The sequence below is a fragment of the Mustela nigripes genome, chromosome 2 (genome assembly GCF_022355385.1).
Source record: "Mustela nigripes isolate SB6536 chromosome 2, MUSNIG.SB6536, whole genome shotgun sequence".
In the NCBI taxonomy this organism is placed as follows: domain Eukaryota; kingdom Metazoa; phylum Chordata; class Mammalia; order Carnivora; family Mustelidae; genus Mustela; species Mustela nigripes.
The window spans coordinates 159,391,312-159,414,263 of NC_081558.1; the positions used below are offsets into that span (position 1 = coordinate 159,391,312).

Sequence of the window (22,952 nt, forward strand, 5' to 3'; positions counted from 1 at the left end):
TTTTTTTTCTGTGCACAGCTTTGCTCCTCTGGCCGCCACATGTCTGTCCTGATCCCGCTGACCTCCTCTGATTACTTCTGTGCCTGCTCTGCCAAAAGCCTCTTCACAGTGACTTTTCTCCGGTTACCTCCGGCTGATCTTGGCTTTCAGGGAGGATGAGTAAAACGAGTTCACCCCAAGAATTATTTCTTCACTTCTCTTTTAAAAAGCAACGTCCATGGGCACAGGCGCAAGCTGTGGACAGGGCTGTTTGGCCATGAAAAGCTCCGATTGCCCCCCCGCCGCTCCTCCCCGCCCATTCCTACCAACCCCACGGATGCTGTTGGATGACCTTCTCATGTCCTTCGGCCACAATGTTGCCATTGTAGAAAGAATTAGCAAGTGCGTGAGGAATTGAGGACTCTAAGGGCAGACTTGGTCTGGGTTTTTAGTCCTGCTGCAGAGAAAAGAACTAACCACAGTGTGTGAGTTCACAGCACAATACAGACAGACACGATGGGAACACAGTCAAGCACATGGCAGCCCCACCTGGCACATTCCCCAAACAAGCAACTGCACAGGGAATGCATCTCACAATTTATTCACTTTGGGTCACAGGGCCACTCGAACAGACTACGTCCACATTTTCTTAGTGCATCTTTTTTTTTTTTTAAACCATCCATTAAAATAAAAGAATTAGGTCAAATACACCATAGTTAAACAGATTTGAGATTTGTTTCAGATGTTAGACTAACACCACCATTAAATAAGTGGTCTTCATATGGCCTCTGGAAGCCAACAGTTTTTAAGGAATAAAGAAAAGCAGAAAACAAATATGAATTTGGGGCTATTTTAGGAAAAGCAAATCACAGAAAGTTCCATCAAAAGCATCTTTGCATTGTTAAACTTTTCAAACTTCCAAAATGTGATTTTTGGCCTTTATGCAAATATTTTAGAGACAGAATAATTTTTTTTTTAAAGGACACCTAATCCATTTCTCTAATGAATGATCAAGAAAGCAGGGGGTATAGGTGACTTCAGTTTCACAGGCAAATATATATGGGGTACACATCTGTATGTCTATTTTCTGATTACATCTTACTACAGGTAATGAGGGTGCTTGGTCCAGATGGGACTCGTCAGGGGCAGAATTGCCGGACGGTGTGAGAGAAGTAGGTGGCTGAGCTCTGTCACATCTTGCTGGGAGAGAATGAAAATCAGGTGCAAACAAAAGGCAGTCCTCAATCAGCTTGCTCTTTGCAACTCAGGGAGGATGAGTAAAACGAGTTCACCCCAAGAATTATTTCTAGAGAACTCCGGGGAGAAAACCTGGAGCCCCTGATCTGCAGAAAGTGACAGGGAGTTTAGTTGGTGGTGGAGGACCCCCAGTGCAGTGCCCCTGGTTAGAGCAATGATTTATTCCCCACAGGAGAGGTGGGCCCAGAATTTAGCTGTCTGAATTGGAGGCACGAGAAAGCAATTTCGTCTTTGCTGCATTTGCCCCAGGAGCCCACGTCCTTAGGGTGAGGTCTATTTTCTTGATGCCGATGTCACCAGTCTCTCGGCCTGTCAATCCTCTCGTTCCTGCTGCTAGAAGAGTTTTTCCTGTTTCCCCTTCTGCCTTGGAGCTGATGGGGTAACAGAGCCTTCCCGAGAGAGAAGAGCCTGAGTTGTGGGGTCAACACACAGCAGTGAGATGAAGACACAGAAGTAGGTAAGCACCCAAGACTTGGGCCCAGAGACAGTCACCTGTGAGGACAACTGTGCGACAAAGTCCAATCCAGAGCCCTTCTAATGGGGTCAGGAGCCTGGGGGCACATACAGCATTCCTTCCAAGGAGGTGATTAGCTGGTCCTACTAAAAGAACTATCCCAGTTGGGTAGGGGGTTGGGTTCAGCCCTCCACCGGACTCTGAGGATTCCCTGTCATCCCTGGACCTCGGAGGAGCAAGCTGGGGCTCTGGGATGTGTAGAGCAACAGATGTGGAGGTGCAGAGGGGTCACCTCAAGTCTGAGCAGGAGACCCAAGCTGCTGGCCTCTCTGGGCTTGGAGGCAGCTGGATGAAGAGGGCAGTGTCGCTCCCCCTAGCTGGTAAATCTCGTGAGGGTGGGAGGGGTCCCAAGACAATGAGTTGACTCGGATGCAGCTTTTGTCCATGTCAGGGCTGTACACGACAGGGGATGGGAGTCCCTTGACTCTTCAGGGCTTGCCTTTGGCCGTACCCATGGCTTCTCCTCTGCTGCCCTGCTTGAAGGCTTGAGTCTCCCTCCAGCCCCTCACCTTCCTGGGGAAATGCGCACAGAACTGACTTGACAGAGGGGGAGTGGAGCATTTGGCAGTGGTGACTTGTTGCAGTCCCTGTATTTTCATGAAACAGCACCAAGATCGACTGCTCCCTCTCCCTCTCTTAAAGCTGGAGGCTCAGAAGACAGGGATCTGGTCTCTCCGGACCACATCTAGGTCATCATCCAAGGTTAACAAAACCTGGAACGAGAGGGTCAGAGGGATGACGGGGATGCACAGTCACAGCTGGGGTAAGCACCTACCCACACAGGCTGGCTGGAGCAATGCCCTCAAGCCTTACTTGCCTTTGTGTGCTCTACAGCTTTCTGCAATGCAGCGCTCTCTACAGGTGATTATTAGGATTACATAATTCATGTATTAATTCAAATGTTTATTGGGGGTCTATGATGTGCTATTCTAAATGCCACAAGGGACAAAACTCCCAGCCCTTCTGGAGCTTACATTTGAGAGACAGCTTGAGACGTGAAGCAAATACCTGAGTACAGTATAGCATGCTAATGAGGTGAGCTAAGTATGGTGTACTGGGTAATAATATGCAATAAAAACAGTAATGGAAATTAGACACAAGAACTATGGGGTGAGGAAAGGTAAAAAAGTGCTAATAGGGTGGCCAGGGAAGTTATCACTTAGGGACATTTGGCTTATGATCTAGAGGAAAGAAGTCTTATTGCATATAGAGTATTGCTATATAAGAAATGCACACCCCTCCTCCATTTTTAGTTCCCTCTGCCATCACTTCTTCACGTGGAAACTTTCACCCCACTTTTGTTTATCTCTTTTTCTCTAATGAATGTGTTCATCAGAGATAAAAGTCACGAGGAACGAGGTTTATGCGGATTGTTGAATTTCCCCAGATAACCACCAGGGGGCAGCCCCGCTCCACTCTCGAGACAGTACGGCAGCAGCGTGCGCACCCCGGGGAGTGCCGGGGGCACAGGTCTCCTTCGTCCCGTTGTTTTGCTGGCTGAATCTGTGTCCAGGCACTGCGGAGTTTTAATTTGGAAAAATCTCTAAATGAGGATGAATCGATGCCAGGAGTGATCATCCAAGGTTGTTAGTATACGCACAGCTTCTGGAAAGGTGTTTTGGGCCGCAAAGAATGGAGGGATTACAGAAGAGGTCTGGGGAGACTGGTGAGAAGCAGCAGAGGCCTGGGCTGCTCTCCTGAGTACGCTAGGAATTTGTAAAATATCTGTAAGATATTCAGTGAGACTGGAAGAGGAGGAGGAGTGTGAGGGCAGCACAGGGAAGAATTATCTAATGTCACCCGAATGCGAGTGAATGCCAAGGTGATTCTTGGGGCGATTCATGCCATGGGAGTTCTTTTTTTTTTTTTTTTTTTTAATTTTATTTATTTGTCAGAGGGAGAGAAAGAGAGAGCGAGCGAGAGCACAGTTAGACAGAATGGCAGGCAGAGGCAGAGGGAGAAGCAGGCTCCCTGCAGAGCAAGGAGCCCAATGCGGGACTCGATCCGAGGACGCTGGGATCATGACCTGAGCCGAAGGCAGCTGCTCAACCAACTGAGCCACCCAGGCATCCCATATATATAGCCATGTGAGTTCTAACAACAAATTCAGTCCGGACCAGGGGCATTTATGAAAAATCATTTTGTCACTCTGTCTTAAAATATTGGGGAGTAAAAGGAAAAGAAAAATAAAGCTCTAACTGAAGGAGAAAAAAAAAATCGTCTGTATACTGAATTACAATGAGGAACTGGAAAGGGAAGTACCAGAGAAGTACAAAAGGGTAAGGAAGAGGGGGAAAAAGAAAAAACGTATGGGATGTGAAGAAAAAAGAAATTAACAAATTAGGGGCGCCTGGGTGGCTCAGTCAGTTAAATGTCTGCCTTCTGCTCAGGTCATGATCTCAGGATCCTGGGATCCAGTCCTGAGTGGGGCTCCCTGCTCAGCAGGGGGTCTGCTTCTCCCTCTTCCTCTGCCTCTCCCCCTCCTCCATTTTTCTCTCGCTCACTCTCTTTCTCCCAAATAAATGAGCAAACTCTTTTTTAAAAAGTATATTTCTTTTAAAAAAGTATTTATCAACTCACCAAGAATGAGAAGAACAGAGCAGTGGCAGAGAGGAAGTGCCAGATGTCATGGTCATCAAAGAAATCCAGCAGGATGCACTCTCGGTTCTTCTCCCGGGATTCAGCTGGGGTGCCCTGGAGGAAGGTGAGACAGGATGTGGGTGAGCCTTCCCACAGCTCAACTCTTTAGAGGGCCGAACGTCCAGAAAGCTACGGAGACACTACTGGATGCCTGGCTCCAAAAGCAAGCTTCCCAAAAAACAGGAGTCCACACAAACACGCGGACACCATATTCACCACGGCTGCATCTGCAAGAGCCCAAGAATGGGAACAATCCAAATGGCCGGTGACTGATGAGAGAGGAGGAGCACTGTCTCCACACAAGGGAGTGTTATTCAGCGATAAAAAGAGATGGCCACGGACACATGCGACCCCATGGATGAGTGCCTGCGCCAGACTCAAAGGCACATGCTGCATGATAAATGGGTAAGAAATATCCAGAAGAGGCAGAGCTAGAGAGAGAGATTAGCGGTTGCCTATGGCTAAGGCGTGAGGGAGAAATGGAGTGAGTGGCTACTAATGGGCCCAGGCTGGCTTTCTGGGGTGATGGAAATGTTCTAAAGTCGATTGTGGGGGCGGAGAGTGGAGGCCCCCTCTCTGTTACTGGGTACCATCCTGGGTTCCCAGGCTTCTGCTTTCCTCTCTGCGCCACGGATTTACAAAGGCCGCAGCTGAGAATCTGTTTGTGGATGCGGGTTAGGAGAAGAACACGCACCCAACAAGGTTTTTACACGCATTAAACATCACGGGGGGGGGGGGGTGGGATCGTCCCATGACATGTAATGAAGATCAGTTCTGCCGCGTCTCGAGGGCCACGTGAGGCGCAGTCGTGACAGCGAGGACCCCATGCCATTTAGGCGTGGATGGGAAACACGATCTCTCTCAGAAAAAGCTTCCGTTTCAAAGACAGACAACCACAAGCGCGTGGAGAGAGGGAGGTAGGAAGGCCCTGGGAGGCGAGACGGAGGGAGAACGTTTCCCTGGCCAAGAAAACCACCCTCTTACCTCCCAGCTGCTGAGATTCTGGAAGAAAAAGTACAGCGAGGCGGCCCACAGCAACGCTGTGGCCACGATGCAGAAGAGTGGGATCGGAAGGAGCTTCTCGGAGCTTCGAAGCTGTGGGTGGGAAGCAGATGCTGCCATGCTGGGGTCCTGCATGTGGGCGCGCCCCAGGGCTGCCGGGGTGGGGGCGGCCCCCCAGCGCCCACTCTTACCTTCATGATGATGTAAAAGGCCAGGTAGAGCAGCAGGTTACAGATGAAGATCCCCAGCATGTAGGAAGCGAAGTCCCTGGGCCGATAGACGAGTCCAAAGAGCGCGCTGGGTGTAAGGAGAATGACTTTGTAGGCATCAGGGCGGTTGCATAACTGTCTTGGCTTCTTCACTCCCCACTTGTATTTTGGGGAGGAGGGTGATTAAAAAAAAACTTGAACCTCCATAAATTATGACACCTCTTTCAGACCTGGCATTTTTGATGATTGTAAGAGTCCCATAAGTGGAGGTACCACAATCATCTTGAGGGCCTAGGCGTCCTGCAGCTTTTCATTATTCTAAAGAACACCTCAACAACTAACTGAATCCCTTCAACAGCGCGCTTTTCTTTCTTCTTTTTTCTTTTTTTTTTTGGATTTAAGATTAATTCATTAGACTAGATTACTGGAAGTAGAATTATCTCAAAAATTGCCTTGACACACATTATCAAATTCTTGCTCGCTGCCTATAGTTTTTATTTTTATTTTATTTTATTTTTATTTTTTAAAGATTTTATTTATTTGACAGAGAGAGATCACAAGTAGGGGAGAGGTAGGCAGAGAGAGAGAGAGAGGAAGCACACTCCCCGCTGAGCAGAGAGCCTGATGCAGGGCTGGATCCCAGGACCCTGGGTTCATGACCTGAGCCGAAGGCAGAGGCTTTAACCCACTGAGCCACCCAGGCGCCCTGCCTATGGCTTTTAAACCAGTACTGAAGTTTGTTTTGGCTGGGGTTTAGCATGAGCCTTTAGCATGTTCCACATTTCTATTCAGTTACACTAAAACTCTTTATTATAAGACCCTTCCTATGTCCTTGTTTTGAAAAGCTTGTTTTTATAAATATAGACACATACACAAACATAGTTGGATTTCTATCCTCTCCATGCTGCTTCACTAATTTGTTGCTAATTTCTAATTTTGGGTCACCATGTTATTATTTTAGAATATGTCAAATTATCTGATTAGGCTAGCTTGCACTACCCAGTACGGTGGCTACATGTGGCCATTTACATTTAATTAATGACAATTGGGGTGCCTGGGTGGCTCAGTGGGTTAAAGCCTCTGCCTTCGGCTCAGGTCATGATCCCAGAGTCCTGGGATCGAGCCCTGAATCAGGCTCTCTGCTCAGCGGGGAGCCTGCCTCCCCCTCTCTCTCTGCCTACCTGTGAACTCTGTCAAATAAATAAATAAAACCTTTAAAAAAATAAATTAATTAATGACAATTAAATAAAATAGAAAATTCAGTGCCTCAGTCACACCAGCCACATTTCAGGTGTTCAGTAACTATATTTGGCTGACAGCTACCTTATGGGGCAATGCCTTGTAGAACATTTATATCACTCCAGAAAGTTCTGTTGGATAAAACTGGACTAGTCACTATACTCCTCTGCCCTTTGTTCTGTTAATCTTTTGTGGAGACCTTCGGAAATTTTACGCTAAGTAGGCAAATAATTTCAGAATAAAATCTTATTAACTTAATTCTAATTTTAAGTTGAAATTTATGCATGCACTTGAGAAATAATATCTTTACAACAGCTGATCTTCTCACCTAGGGCGTGACATCTCTCTTCGTTCAATTAAGTTTTCCTTTATGTCTCCTAATAAGGTTAATTAAGTTTTCTGCAGAAAGGGTCCTCCTATCTCAAAGCTTATTCTGAAGTATTTGAAGTGTAAAGCTCTTCTTAATGGACTCTCTTTTGGTTCACTTTGTATTCCAACCAACTCTATTCTATATAATATAGGGAATTTCCTCTTCCCGGAATTTGAATTCTTCAATATACCAAAAACTCTTGTATACTTTTTACTCAGATTCACCCATTATCAGCATTTGCCTCTCTCTCATTTAGTTTATCTCTCTCTCATTCTGTGTGTGTCTGGGGACTTACATATATATGTACATACATCTCTTTCTATGTACACACACACACACACACACCATCCTTCATGACTATATAAGAGTGATTACCTTTAAAATAACATTCATATTAAGTCCTACCATGACTTACAGGACACCATGTCCTGTAATGTCCACAAGAAACTGAGGACGGAGGAACAAAGAGCACGGTAACCCCCGACCAGGCTATCCTAGTGTTGGTGTGTCATCACACCTCATTCCTCCCTGCAGGCCTCGATGCCCAAAGAGTTCCTGTGTAAGAAAAGAGAGGCCATTCACCTTGTCTTGTGAGCAGATTATGTGTTTGGTTTTGGTTACAGAGAGGCAGGGACAAGCCAGCTGATTGTCAGTACTGGGGACATGGTTATCGGTTACTCATTATCAAGCAATTGGTCCCTTTCCTCCTACCAGCACCCGGCACCCTTTCTTGCAGTCATCAGGACTGTGCAGTCTGCCCCCAAAGAGTGGTCAGGAAGAGCACCAAGCTTCAAGAATCACCCACCTCAACGTATCTCTATGTAAAAGAGGTGTAGACCTTCTCTACACCTTCACAGGTGTAGACCTTACCTGGAGGTAATCCCTGGGTGACAACATTATGGGCAGATTTTTCCAGAAGCATTACCCCAAATAAGTTTTGAATTGTCATGACCAGATTCTGGCTTCCCCTGAAGAGGAATGCCTCTTCTTCCATTCCTTTCATGTCTTAAAAGGGGGCAGGGGTAGGGAGTCGTCTTTCTATCAAAGGTTGCTGAACTTTCTAGCACATCAGCTAAGAACCACAAAGGAAAGCAATTAAATTTACTGAGTTTTTTTTTGAGGGATGAATAAAATCTCTCACTTATTCACATTTTAAAGTTGAGAACATGTTGTATAAAATAGAGATAGAAAATATGTGTCTGTTATACTGTTCTATTTTGAAGGCATTTGAAGACAAAAGGCCAAGGTGATAATGAAGGGAAAGAAGAAGGAGGAGGATATTGGTGTGGTAGAAAGATTGACACCTACAGGGAAAGAAAGAAATAGGAAAGAGACTTGTACACGCCCCCCCACCCCGGCTCCCACACACACACACAGTAAGAAAGGGAAATGTCTGCGGGGTAGCATTTATGGAGAGTTCTACAAGAATTTAAAACTATGCTTCATTTTTACATCTACTCACTTAGTCTCTATCGTCTAACTATCTGCGTAGTCTATCCATGCAGATAACAAATTTGATGTTGGTCTTGTTGAGCAAATGAATTCAGTGCATCAGTGCATTAAACTCAACTCAGTGCCTGAAGAGAGGCCACTGTCAGTACACAAGGCTTCCTAGTGCCTTCTTTGCAGAAGAAAAAAGTACCTTTCTTTCAAGTCCCTGGGGCAAGCACAGTCTTACACTCACCTTAGTTTCATATTTCTTTATAAAAATGACAGCCAAGGAAAGCGAAACCACAGTTTTCTAGACATCAACGAAGAGAGAAGACTTGTCTTCCTAAGACTACTTACAAGGACCAGTTCACCAGATTCCCCACGATGAGCAACACCATTCTGTCCTGGTAAGAAAGCATCAAATGAGAGGCTGCACACATCGCTTTTCTTTTAACCTACCACCTGGGAAACATCTATTACAGCAAAACAATTGCCCGGTGGAAGAGTTTCCATGGTTCTTAAGAAAGCTGTGCAGATAGTCAGTTCCTAATCCGCCATGAGAACCAATGGCAAGTCCTGGGACTGAACAGACGAAACAGTGTCAAAGAAGATGTGGTCAGTAAACAGAACTCTTACTGATTCTCCACAGTGCTGAGGGTAGCTGGGCACCTGGGGCCCACTTCTCAGTGAGCAGTGTCTACAGCTGACTCTGTAGTTAAAAAGCATTAAGCCGCTGGTCTTCCCTGGCATTATGTTACTTCATGGGCCATGGGTGGCTTGTGGGACTCACCTGGGAGGCACTGGTTTCCTACCCATTACTCTGGCTCCGCGGAGGCCCTGAAGTTCCCAGGCTCCTGATCTCTAAACACATAGTTTCAACACTAAAGACACTAGTAGTGGGAAAAATTGGAAAGGTCCATCTCAGAGGAAAATGACTCGGGTAGGGATTCATTCACAATCTGGTCCTGCACCTCAGCGTACAACTTAAAACTTTTAGGTGGTTTCTGATTATGCTTTAATTTGCATGGCCTCGTTGACTATTTAAAAGTGGCGATGCTCTTTCTTTGTGGGTGATCCGTCCAGTTTGGAGGAAATATCTTCATTTTAAAAAAATGAATCCATCTATTAGAAAGACTGAAACAGGGGTCCCCCCAAATGTTAGCCTGGATGTGGAACAATAGGAAGGCTCATTCACTGCTGCTGGGAATGCCCAATAGTACAGCCACTTTGGTAGACAGTTTGACAGTGTCTTAGAAAACCACATATAGTTTTGACATACGATCCAGAAACTGCCCTCCTAGGTACTTGTCCAAAAGAATTTAAAACACCCTAAAACATAGGACCATGCAAAAACCTGCACACATTTTTTTTTTTTTTAATAGGCTCCATGCCCAGTGCAGAGCCCAATGTGGGGCTCGAACTCACGACCGTGAGATCAAGACCAGAGCTAAGGCAAGAGTCAGATGTTCAGCTGACTGAGCCACCCAGGCACCTCTGAGCACCAATTGTTATAGCAGCTTTATTTGTAACTGCCGAATTACAAAGTGTCACCCGGCAAGTGAATGGATACACAAAGTGTAGTAATGCATCCAGACCATGGAGTGGTATTTGGTGCTGAAAAGTAATGAGCTACCAAGCCATGGAAAGACACGGAGATATCTCAAAGGCCTATTAATAAGTGAAAGAAGCTAATCTGAAAAGGCTAAAATCTGTATTATTCCAGCTATATGATGTTCAGGCAAAGGCAAGACTTTGGAGACAGTAGAAAGATCGGTGGTTTCCAGGCATCAGAGGGGAGGGGGAGTGGGAAGAACAGGTGGAGCCCAGGGGATTTTTAGGGCAGGGAAAGGACTTTGTAGGATACTAAAATGGTGAATCCTGTCATTACAAATTTGTCAAAGCTCAAAGAATGTACACTATAGACTTGGAATGATTATGACATGTTTGTGTAGGTTCATTGATTCTAACGATCGTACAGCTTTGGTTGGGGGTGTGGATAGTGGGGGCGGCTGTGCTTGTGGGGGGGAAGGGATCGATGGGAAATCTCTGTATTTTTGGCTCAATTTTTTGCGGATCCTAAAAAGCGGCTCTAAAAAAATAGTCTATGGGTGGTGGTGGGGGGAGACCGCCTGTATCCCTTAATGTAAGCAAGCAAACAAACAAAATGTTAATTGTTCTTCCCGGCTCACAGCCAAAGCATGCTTAACTCCCCAAAGACTCACAGGTCCTACTGGATTTTTAAGTTTTCACATGAATAAAATCCTATAGGTTTGGTGCCTACAGCTCCTGCCCAAGCTCTAGATGCCTCAAATATTCTCATATTGCTCTATGTAAACATCCTGGGATCATATACTGTTAGCAAGTTCTTAGGAAACTCTGGTGTGCCAGGCCCCAACAGCAGCACCAGTTGCTTCTGTAAAGGTCCCCCTTGACTCAGGGGACATATATGGCCTTCCTAAGGTCCCTGGCCTGCCAGCCAAGATAGAGCTGGGACCAGGGCGCCCATCCCTCTGCTCCGTGGAGACATGTATAATATACTGAAAACAATGGTGAATGTTTAGGACTTGTGTTTCAGCCACTAATGAATAAGCACAATTTTGAAAGAATATTCTTGCCCACTGTAAAAAAGTCAAACAAGGTATAATGAAAGCAACTGGAGAGATAGGTGCCTGGGTTTGCTTGGGACAGGCCTGCTTTGTGCCTGCTGTCTGGGTACAATTATGGAGCAAGTGCCTCTTCCCTTTCCCCAAGTGAAATAATCATATTTCTTCGGGTGATTTTATACACGGATGCCCTGCCTTGATCCTTCCCCACAGCGATTGTCACTGTTTAGTAGTTTTCTATGTATACACATATGTTCTCTTTATACACTAGCAGCGTTTCATGTATAAAAATAGATCCATCCCAGCTTGCTTTCCCATGAGCGAGAAGAGAAAGTAACACGCTTCTTCCCCCTAACTGGACCTCTGCCACCCTGGGCCATCTGGCTCTCTCGACTTAGAGAACCTGAGCGTCTGCCCCGAGCCTGCCCCTCCTCCTGTTCCCGCGCTCTCTGGGAGAAGGCCAAGGCACACAGGATGCGCACGTACCATGTACAGCGGCCGGCTACACTGGTGGACAAAGTCCGTGTAGAACACCATCGCGGCCCGTCGGAAAATCCCCAAGTCTGCCGATGACACAATCGCATGGGAAGGCTGAGTCAGAGGTCATACAAGATACTCCCCAATGGCCCAGGCTTTGAGGGCCAAGATGATGTCGCCTTCGCTTTATGCTTTGCACACCGAATAGGTCAGCAATATATGTTGGCCTTAAAAAACAGTGCCTGCGGCCCCCAGGCTGTCCCGGGAGGCAAGCAAGATCCAGGCATCACCCTGCAGGGAGGCAAGTGAGGGGGACACAGTAACAAGCGCTCACCAGTAATGTGGGTGGCTGGCCAGCCCTTCCACCGGCCCCTGGGCTACGGTTCCCTTTGTTTACAGTTCACCCCAGTGCTGGTTCCTCCAGAGCAGAGATGTGATGGGACCCCTCAAGCTACCTTAAAACAACTGCTCTCTCTAGAGGATGGGGAATCTTCGCTCGCAAAAATTCTAATCTGTGTTTCTCCATGTGGTTCTAAGTCAGTAAGAACCGAACTTCCTGCCATTTAGGAAGCATGTTCGGAAAGCCTAAACTTGTCAGGAAGCTGGAATCAGAGGGTTTTAAGTTAAGAAGGCAAGAAACAGACAGGAAAGGAAGCCTTAAATACCGTCCTTCAAAAGCATAGGAGGAAACACAGCAAGTGTAGGTGTTATGATTGTCATAGGAACTGAGTGAGGGTCACAGGTAGAGCAGTCTTTCTGCGCGCCGTCTACCCCTCAGATGTCACAGGAAGGCTGGGGTCTGCTCAAAGCCAGCATGTCTGCAAGGGGGGACCCCAGCTCTGTTGTGAACGTTGTTCCCCTTCATGTCTACCCCTGGGGTCAGTGGAACCAGACTTCTCTAGACTGCCTATACTGAGGGATGGAGGAGGGGGGGTGGGTCCATGCAATAGCCCAGAAGAGGCAGGGGGCAGGCTGGGTTGGAGTGCAGCCCTGACCCCTTCCCCCTCTTTCTCCCCTCCCCCCACTGATCGTGCTCAGCCTGGGAGGGGGTTCTGGGGAGCAGAGCTGGCAGGACAGCCCTGCCAGTCGCTTTGTTAAGAAAACAACCAAGAACCCTGGGAAGAGTGGCTGAATGTTACCTGTATCAGACCCGTCTGAATCAGTGGAAAGCAGAGAAGAAATGAGAGAAGAAAATGGTATAAGACGGTAGCCAAACAGGTAAACTACTGGTCATTTTATTTTTCCTCTCAAAGCGATGACTTTCATTTTATTTTCCAATTAAAAAAACAATGTTTTCTCATCGTAGAGAACACAGAATCTTTCTGCCTGGCTCAAACATTCCCAAGTCTACTATTCCTTAGAGGGAAGCAGACGTCTGTCTCGCCCCATCTCCTTCGGGCACTGCTTGCAATGTGCTGTCCGTCCTTTCTCATGAGCAAACCCCTGGCTCTGAAGCATAGTCAGGATCTGGGCAAGGAGTTCTCTGGTTTTCTGTCTCCTTAGGAATGCTCTGCCCCATCCCTGCTGCCTTTCCCGTGTCCACATTCATTTTCAGGTAGGGCCTGAGGGCCACAGAGAAGGGTGTAAGTCATTCTAGAAATTAGAGGCAGCTTATACAATGGGCAGTAAGGCTGGTGTTGGCTGAGCCACGGTCCACTAGCCCAACTGCCCGTCTTTGGACTAAATATAGTTGCGACCATTGTCACCATAGAATGGCACATTTTCCTTTAGACATGAAATCTGTGATCACTTGAGGAAGACTCCTTGAGTAGAGAAATTGAACATCTCAGTGATGCTATGCACTGGCTGTCCTCCAATGACCTTGGCCACACCTCTGTCCCACACCGTGCCCCCCGGGGAGGCTGACTGCAGACCCCATAAGTGGCTTTGCTCCCTCTCCATGGATTTGGATAGCGGGAAACCCCAGCAGGAGATTGGAGGGGCTCAGGGAAGAGAGTGAGTTCAGAGTGTATATCCACCTGGCACCTTCACTGGGAGGATGCCTCAGACTGGCCCATGTCTGTCATCTAAAGGTCACTGCTCCTTTCAGAGTGACTCCCTCTCCTTCCACATTTTGGCAACCACTCCCTCCCTGTCCTTTGGGCTTCCTTACTCCTGACTCCAGGTTGCCAGGCTACCCCATTCGCTCTCCTCTATCTCGACCTTGTCTAAGGAAGGGTCCCTTTGTGATCAAATCCTCCATCTTCATGTGTGACATCTTGTTCCTGTTGAGATGCTCCAGACGATCACATGGCCACAACATAATACATTAAATTTCTCCTTTTTAAGAAGGTAAACTATATAGTAAGGCAAAATCGCATAGGGCAAAAGTAATATAAATATACTAAAAGCTCTCTTATGTATTATTAATGAACCCTCCTGTCACATATATCTGAATTCAAATTTGTTTTTCCAGTTCTGGGAGAACCTAGGGGAAGCCAGATCAAGAGTGCTTCAAATTATTTTCCTTTTCAAAGTTGACTTTGCATGACTTCACTCACCTGTGAGTCTGGAGGTTGGGACATGACCAGAGCCCAAACCGAGTGCTCTCTACAACCACTTAGCGATGCTTCCACTGGGCAACTTGAAGATACATTGGCTATGTTAACGCCAAAGGCAAATCTACTGACTGAGCCCAAGGAGAAAACTACACTGCTGAAATTGTTTTATTCAGCTTTCTAATCATAAGCTACTTGTTTATGTGAATCTAAGACCTGGCCATATTTTAAAGGTCCTCGATCCCCAGTGAGTGAGGGGTCTGCTGGATGAAGGAGTTACTCCTTCTCCTTCTGGACCACATTCTGAATTCCAGAGCCCAGAGTTCTCTACCCAGATGGACTTGAGTTCACTCAGAGCCTGCATAGCTCCCTTCACCCGTCGATCTTCCTGAGGGCATTGGGTGCTGTTAGAGTGAGCACCTGTAGGGGCAAGGAGTGGCCAACTGGAATTTGGGCAGGAATGTCGATGTGCATACCTGTGAGACTGCTTAAGATGCAGGACAGAGCCAGAGTGGAAAGAAAAGATGGATAAGGGCCGGAGACCAGCTCTCCTAATCATCTGTGTTCTGGAGTGTTCTTGGGGAGCTGACAATTTTAAATTTGAGCCTGGACCTTCTAGGTTGTAATGAAGGCATATTATAGTCATCAGTTTGTTGGTCTCCCTCTCTCCCTTTCTACCTCTCTTTCTTCCTTCCTTCCTTTCATGTATTTAATAGGTTCTTCTTCTTCTTTTTTTTTTAGCCTGCTTTAGAACTTCAAAATTTTTACACACATGATTATGTGGACTTTTGGGCTCTGCAAATATTAGGGATGGACCTATGTTTATATGTAATTAGTTTTCTTGAAATAGATAAAAGAATATTTAAGTCTGACTTCCTGGCCCTTCAAAGGACTGGGGAAATGTAATTCTCTACAACGACTCAAATCTGTTCCCACATATAACGAGTGATGGCCCCAGATCAGAAACTGATTTCCATGGAGCAGTGAGTGCTCTACGGTGATACGTGTGCATTGTTGTGGGGGAGTTCAGCCGGTGTCCTGCTGTTAAGAATGGTAAGTCTCAAAATATTCGTTCCAGTCCCAGAATTTGAAAACAATATAGAATTCATTCTCGATAACCATTTAGCCTGCTCAGAGAAATGCTCCTTTTAAATGCTACAGACAGAAAAGGATTTCTCTAGGTGGAACAAGTGGCGAGGTGGGTGCACCATTCTTCAAACACACTTTCAGAGTTCCGTGAGTTATAAAGCACTGGGACTTGGAGCTGGAGGTCTGCCTCAGTCTGAGGTAGGGCAAGCTTAGTTCTCGGTTGAAAAGAGAACTAGTGGCAACAGCTCACGGTGACCCAATACAGGAGAAGTTACTAAACACAGAATTCAGAGACCGTATTCATGATGACCCCCAACACTTCCATTTAGGGTAAGCAAAGACAATGTTGTCTTGGGGTACGTTCATCAGTGTGTTCAGTATAGGGTAACAGGTGACTCACCTATCTTGAAACGACCCATGTAGTAGATCTGGGTGCTGAGGGCCAGGGACACCAGGATATGGATTGCAGAGAAGATGACCCAGAACCACAGGTCATTTTTTCCAAACACCTAGGAGTAAAGATGCAAGTTACTTTCATCGGGGCTGTTCCCCACAGAACTCATGAAAATCATTCTGTCATGTATGCACACGGAGACAGACCCCAGCCGTGCATGCATTGTGGTGTCTCTCCCCGCCCCTAACTTCTGTGAGCTCACAGGTACCTTACTGCGCCAAAACGAATGGCTACCTGTGACAATGGGAGAGGAAAGAAATGGGGGAGACACCGAACAGCAACAATGAAAGGGCAACAGGTGTAGAGTTGGGGGCCAGTACTCTTCAAATAACTGCACCCAACCCACACATGTCCCTGCACATTCCATGAGTGGCGTCCACTCAGTCTCTGTCCGATCAGCTTGTCCATCTCTACACCGATCTCATGTGAGTCAAGTCCCAGCTTGACGGCGAAACTCTACAGGGCTAGCTTTACAGGTGCCTCTTACATTATTAGAGATAACTACCTTGCTACGTCAGTAAAATACCATGAATTGACCCCCGATGGCCGCCTATCAGGAACTAAGGATTGCGATTCATTCAAACCTGTTCTCCTGAGGTCAAGCAAGCAAACAATGGACAACCTCCCAAGGGAGCATCCCCTAGGAAAGCAGGGCTGAAGGTGCTGGGGGCAGGGAGGTGGGCACGCACCACTCCGAGGACAGTGAGCGTGATGACCGCCGCGAAGGAGGCATAGGCGGCGTAGGCGCTGGCATTGATGTCTGGGTGGCGGGTCTGGTAGAGCTTCAGCATGCAGAGGCCGGCAATCATGTACATGAAGGAGGTGTCTGAGGGCACACAGGAGGAGTGGAAACAGTCAGGACCCAGTGGGCCACAGACAGATCCTCTCTCTGGAGCCTGGGAACCCCCTGCTCTCAGGCCCTGGAGTATTTGTCGCCCTCAGACTATTTGGAGACCTCCAACGGGACAGCCTCTGCCCCCACGTTCTCTAGCCAGACCCCACACATCCCATTTCTAAAGCCCTCCGAGGCTGTTCCTACTTCATGGAAGCAAAGCATCCGATGACACGGTAAATAACCGACTATCCCTACTTGTGGAGGAATTTGTGTTTAAATGTTGCTGTTTAGCAGTTGTAACAGGAGCCCATACTGGTGACAATTAGGAAGCGGAGACAATAAAAAGCATCCTAGGTGGACTGTTAGGTCCTTATCAGCACCCTGAAATAGAACCGTGTTGATCACTGCTCAAACCCAGCTTTACAGCCAAGGGATGGAAAACAGCTAGAAATGAAATGTGGCATAGCTGCATGAGAAGTATGGAAATACAAATTCAAACAACAAGGCAATGTCCCATATTACCTAAGAATGTAGCGAAACATTTAAATGTCGGACAATAATATGTTCATGCTGATGTAGGGGAATGGGAACTCTCAGGCAGCTAGTGGAAGCAGGAATTAATACTCTGCAGAAACTGAGTATTTTAGCAATGGAAGATGCATAAGTCAGGTGACTCCAAAATTCTATGTCTAAGTGTCCCAGGGAACCTCCCCCACGTGTCCCACAAAGAGAACTACGTAAGGGTATTCACTGGACACTGTGTGCAATGTTTGGATGGTGCCCCATAAATGCAGTGCTCATATTTTTATTACAGAAGATGACAGTCCTTAAAAATGAGTGAACTGGATGTCCTTGATTCAATATTGGTAAATCTTGAAAACATATCATTGGGTGAAAAAAAAAGTTACAGAACAGAGTGTGATAACTAAATATTAATTTACTACAAATGTAGTAGAATTATAAAAACAAACTGGACTGATAAATATCAAATTAGTCATAGCTGTTGCCTCTGGGGAAGGGTGGAATAAATTTGGAAAGCAGTTCAAGGAACCTCAAACTTTATCACGGCGTTTTATTTCTTAAAAAGTAGATTCAAGGCAAATATTTTTAAAATGTTGGCATTTGTTCTGAGTGGTGACTGATAGGGTTCTCTACAGTTTTTTTCTATTAAAAATGTTTCTAACTAAAGAAAATTAAATGTGACAGAATTTCTGTGGTGTTCTGGATTCACAGACAGAGGCTAGAACACAAACATAAAAATGACTACTTTTTTAAATCCCTATCCTTGAGTATGGGGGTCACTGTTAATTGCCTACTACTAGCATCAGTTCTTCCCCGCCTCCTTTCTGACAGCATATCAGTACTAACTCAGATATCTTCCCCATTTTCAATTCAGAAATTCATGCCTTTCCTATTTGTTTCAGCAAAGCTAACTCCAACTCCTGGTTCTACCAATGGGTCTCTTGGTCTAAAGGTAGTGCCCTGCCGTTGCCACCATGATCAGTGTACTAACCCATGCTTGAGCTAACCGTGGGCTTGTGACTTTTTAAACTACTGAGGTATGGAAGAATGTCATCTGGGGGTTTTTGGCAAAGAAATTTCCTTGCTTTTAAATGAAGGCTTCTGGAAACCAGCTTGCTGCATCCACCAAACATCATGAAGTAGAGATGTGAAGCCAGGACTTACGGTAGCTATTTTTGCCATCATGAGTTTCCTGAAAGCTTGAGGATAAAATCAGCCTACAGGCCAAGCTCAGCCCAAGGCCTTGCAGAGAACTGGAGCCACAGCCACCTGATGAATCCATCGCAAGCCTTTCCCACCTTTGCACTTGCAGAAGGTGAGCTGATAATTGTCCTTATTATTTAATCCAGTTGAATTGGGCTTTCTATTATTTTCAACCCAAAGCAGTCTAATTGCTAAGCTAAGCCAAATTATACTAAGGGAAAATTCCTGTTTGTTGGAGGAGTCTATCTGCCCATTGCTCATCTGCAGCTCTAACCATGGGATTATCATTGAATGTTGAGCCTTTTGTAGTCCGAAAGGTGGTCAGAGAGAAAAGATGGCATGACCCATGAAAACCATGTTCTGTGAGGAGGTGCCCTCAAATCACTTTAGCTCACATAAAATATCATTCAATTCTTGCTTACATTTGGGAAGGGTCCCAGGACAGCACTCCTATAACTCAAATCTGTGTGGTTGATGGAAATTCTAATTACCGAATTGGAAGTTGGAGTAATTAGGGCAGACGTGGTAACAAGCACTGAGCACTCCTTCCATCATCAATGCAATACCCATTGCATAGAAAACACCAAAGTGTTTAGGAATCCCATATTCCTGAAAGAGGAGAGAGCATGGTCAGTGGAAAGACACCAACTGGTGATATAGCCGTACAATCTGGAAACCCAAGCTTCTGGCCTCCTGTTATTCTTTTCCTGTAATCCAACACCACACAATCCAGCCATACGTCCCTCCCCTTTGTAGATACAGTTCAGAACCATGACCCTTCCTAGCTCCCACATCTGATTTGGCTGCCCTCTCCTCACCATGGCAAAGATGTCCTTGGCTTCCAGGGCTCTGCGATGGAGAATGTCCCTGCGCAAGACTATCAGCAAGAAGAGGAAGCCCAGGAGCACATGGCCCAGGTTACTGAGAATGTTGTTGAAGGCACTAAGGGATAAGAGGGAAACCATGAGAGAGTCCAGGCGATCCAAGAGATTTGGAGAATGAATGCACACATGAACGAGTGTGTGAGTCCTCTCAGCATCCCACGTTTTCTGCCCAGCCTTCTCATCAGATTTCACGACTGGCAAATCATCAGAGATCATCTTTAGCCTTACTCCTTTATTTTAGGATGCCTAGCCTGTGATAATGTGTCTGTCGGTTTCTGCCCTGGATGCCTGATTGGCTTCCCTGATACCCACTCAGTCCTCTCTTATCCCGAGGACTGGCATGGAATGAATCCTGGGAAACAGCTGCTTCAGGGATGGGCAGCTTGGCCGAGGGTCTCAGCTGCGCTCTGAGAGGGAATTCTCACAGCTGGACCCATGCTGTGTGTGTCAATATTCAGCTCTCTAATGGTGAAGTGTCAGCTGGTCATAGCCAGCTGCTTTATTTCAGGAAACTGAGGCTGGTTTAATTCTGGAACAAGAAGTCTGGCTCCCAGCTGCCAGACGAATGCTCTTTCCACTTCCCCATGTTCTGGAGGGCAGAGCATGGCCTTGGAGGCAGCAGGCCTGGGTTTGAGTCCTGACATCACTGACAGGTGAAGAACCTCCCACAAGGCCTTATCTTTCTAAGCCTTAGCATCTTCATCTGAAAGTGGAAGTAATGATAATCCTATGCAGTTTATGAGGTTGTTCAGTGGATTAATGTACGAGGAACTCATGTGCATGGATGAGTGTCGTTACATCTAGGACCTAATCTTTTCGAAACATCCCTGCCCTCTTCTTAGCTGGTTATTCTTAGGACTCTCTCCTGAGGCCCCTATACGGGAATGAGAGGAGCACATCTGGTCTCAAAACTTCTAGATTTCATCCCTCTTAACCTCAACTGGGGTAGTTTTCCATGGTTGTTTTTAGTATTTTAAAAAACTGACATTTCATCATCTAGAAAGGCATCTCTAAGTGCCTCACGCGCAACCAGAGGGCAGGGCTCACCTCAGGACGCCCAGGGGGTGAGCACAGAGGAAGTTGTAGTAGCAGATGTCCTGATTGCCAGTGACATTCGCCACCTGCAACATCAAGAGTGAGAAGAGGAGATGCAGCGTTTCTCCATCTGCTGAGCCCAGCCTGAGATCACAAAACGCGGGCCCTGCTCACAGTGATTTACCATGGAAGCAGTGTTCCTTCTCAGCAGGGGATGGGTCGTGGTTTGCCCTCCTCACACAGCACAGGGTTATTAGGACCGTCATGCTATGTTCTATTTTCTAGATGCGTGTTGGGAGGGTACAGAGCTGTCCCATCCTGTGCGCAGAAGTGATAAACCACAGGGCAAGGCGACGTGAGGGGGGATGTGTTCAGTTTTCTGTCTTTATCACCATCTCTAACGTTAAGAACCTTCCCAGACCATAGCACAGCTCTATCTTCAGATAGGGCCCTGGAGATTAGAAGCAGTGGTGCCCAAACCTCATAAGAGTCCTCACCCTTATTGCATTATTAGGTAGGGAATTGGCTAAATACTATTAGACCATTGGCTTTCAAACTTGGCTGTACACTAGACTCACTGGGGGTTTAATCAATACGGGTGCCTGTTCTATTCTCAGAGACTTGGATCTAATTTGGTATAGGGTAGAGCCTGGACATCAGGATTTAAAATCTCCCCAGGTGATTTTGATGCACAGCTGTTTGGGAGACACTGTATTAGAAACACTGTCAGCCTTATCCTTTCAAAGCAGGATTTCTGTGTGTAATAAACACTGGAGAAGGTCATTATGGGATCTGGATCCTAAGGTTCTATGAACTATGAGGAGGATTCTCAAGCTGCTTTAATTACTATCTTTGTTTATTTGTTTTTACTTAATTTTTGTTCTTATTTTATATTTTCTAAATTTGAATATCTTACTAGTTTTGTAAAGCTGTTTTTAGTTTTATAAGAGGGCGCAGGCTAAATTACACACCGGGTTTCTTTGTTTTGGTCTGGAACTTATTTACTCTATTCATTACCCCTTGACAATCAGAAGTTCAGCCTGGTAAATGACAGATATAGTTGCTAGATATTATGACTGAAAGAGCATCAAGGGATACCTTCGATTTGGGTGACAAAATAATACAAGAGGTCTCAAGCCCTTCTGTGATAAACAGTTGGGAACTAGATATAAAGGTCCATCAAAGATGAAGCAATGGACAGGTCCAGTTGGAACTGAAATGGGAAATTCACACTTGAACTGAGCTCAAGTGATAGATACCTTTCTCTGTAAGTCATAGCAAAGATCTCTCCCTGCGGTATGAAACTGGGATTCTGGGATCTGGGCAGCACTTACTGTCTGGTAGGTGATGACCAGCTGGATCACAGGCAGCGCATAAAACACAGCAATGGTGATGATGTTCCTAAACAGGCAGAAAGAACCGGAAATAGTTGTTTCCAAATTAACAATGAATCTTTGCCCAATTTTTTTTTAAAAAAGAATCCTTCCACCTCATAACTCCTTAGTTCACTTGTAAACGTAGTTAGAAACTGATTATAGAGCTCCTGTCTCTGCAGCATCCCGCTACTATAATCACTGGTAAAACTATAAATAACACTTGCTTCTGCTTTACCTAAATTATGGATGAGGGCCTTTTCCTTTAGAATGCTGTCTGATTAAAAGTGACCAGAGTGTAAGTAATGGGAGATGGAGTATATGAAGGGATATGGCTCTCTAAGATACCTTAGTTCCAAAATGATGGTCCCACTATGAAATTCCGCGGGGCCCCCACTGCCCCTGCTTCCCTGGGATATCTGTACCCAAGTAAAATGGCAGCCCTCCGGAGAAAAGTATGGAAGAACTGTCACAGCATCAGCTTGGGATTTCTGAGCAGGGGTCAGTGGTGCGAGGGTGTCACCTGCCAGGCAGCTCAGCCTCTCCGTTTGGAGAGAAGCTGCATCTAGGTGCTTGACCACCACAGGTCTGTTTATCACCTGCTGGGGTACCATCTCCCTTTCAGGCAGGGTGAGAAGACAGAATACATACTAAGAACATAAAGCCTCCAGTGTAGTGCCTCTCATGGAAGATAGTGACATGTTATTGTTATGTTGTCTTTCTAGAAATGGGAGTTGATGTGCTCCCTAAACAAAAGGGTTTCTACTACCATTCTCATTTTTCCTTTTATTTATTTTTTTTTCAAGATTTTATTTTTGTCAGAGAGAGAGTGAGTGCACAAGCAGGTGGGGCGGGAGAGGGAGAAGCAGGCTTTCCGCTAAGCAGGGAGCCAGATGTGGGACTCAATCACAGGACCCTGAGACCGTGACCCAAGCTGAACTGACTGAGCCACCTAGGTGCCCCAACTTTGTATGTCTTTAATTTAGGACTGGTTGCCTTTTATTGTTATTTTTGTTTTTCTTATAGAATGTGGCATGAATTCTCAAAACATCTATACTTTTGCTTCATTAAATGGAAACTGGTACCATAAGTGATTGTGGCTTTTACTAAGAAAACTGCCATTTTACTCAGGGAACCATGGTCCCAATAGTCATCTACTCACCAAAAATAAATCTTATATTTTTTGCTGACAATTCTCCGGTCCTTCCTGGACAGATCTGACAGGTAAAGGAACATCTAGGGTATCAAATAAAAAGAGAGTGCACAACTGTATGTGGCAAAGATACATAGGAGAGCTTTACAAAATTTCAATCCAATCCCTCACTAGGGATTAAAATG

At 46.0% G+C, this 22,952-nt stretch overlaps 1 protein-coding gene across 3 annotated transcripts in view; it reads right to left on the reverse strand.

Moving 5' to 3' along the window:
* Positions 1-564: 564 nt before the first annotated feature.
* SIDT1 (SID1 transmembrane family member 1) overlaps positions 565-22,952 on the reverse strand; it is a 97,891-nt gene continuing 75,503 nt past the window's right edge. For 2 of the 3 annotated variants that reach the window (XM_059391955.1, XM_059391956.1), the window contains 14 exons: positions 22,777-22,850; positions 21,576-21,642; positions 20,254-20,327; positions 19,141-19,264; positions 18,814-18,931; positions 16,452-16,588; positions 15,709-15,817; positions 12,861-12,875; positions 11,731-11,807; positions 8,999-9,045; positions 5,584-5,689; positions 5,375-5,485; positions 4,331-4,444; positions 565-2,463 (listed from right to left, as the gene is read on the reverse strand). In XM_059391955.1, coding sequence (XP_059247938.1) covers positions 2,401-2,463; positions 4,331-4,444; positions 5,375-5,485; positions 5,584-5,689; positions 8,999-9,045; positions 11,731-11,807; positions 12,861-12,875; positions 15,709-15,817; positions 16,452-16,588; positions 18,814-18,931; positions 19,141-19,264; positions 20,254-20,327; positions 21,576-21,642; positions 22,777-22,850 — 1,236 coding nt within the window. In that variant the 3' untranslated portion in view covers positions 565-2,400. The remainder of the gene's footprint in view (positions 2,464-4,330; positions 4,445-5,374; positions 5,486-5,583; positions 5,690-8,998; positions 9,046-11,730; positions 11,808-12,860; positions 12,876-15,708; positions 15,818-16,451; positions 16,589-18,813; positions 18,932-19,140; positions 19,265-20,253; positions 20,328-21,575; positions 21,643-22,776; positions 22,851-22,952) is intronic. The other variant, XM_059391957.1, reaches the window with a different exon arrangement.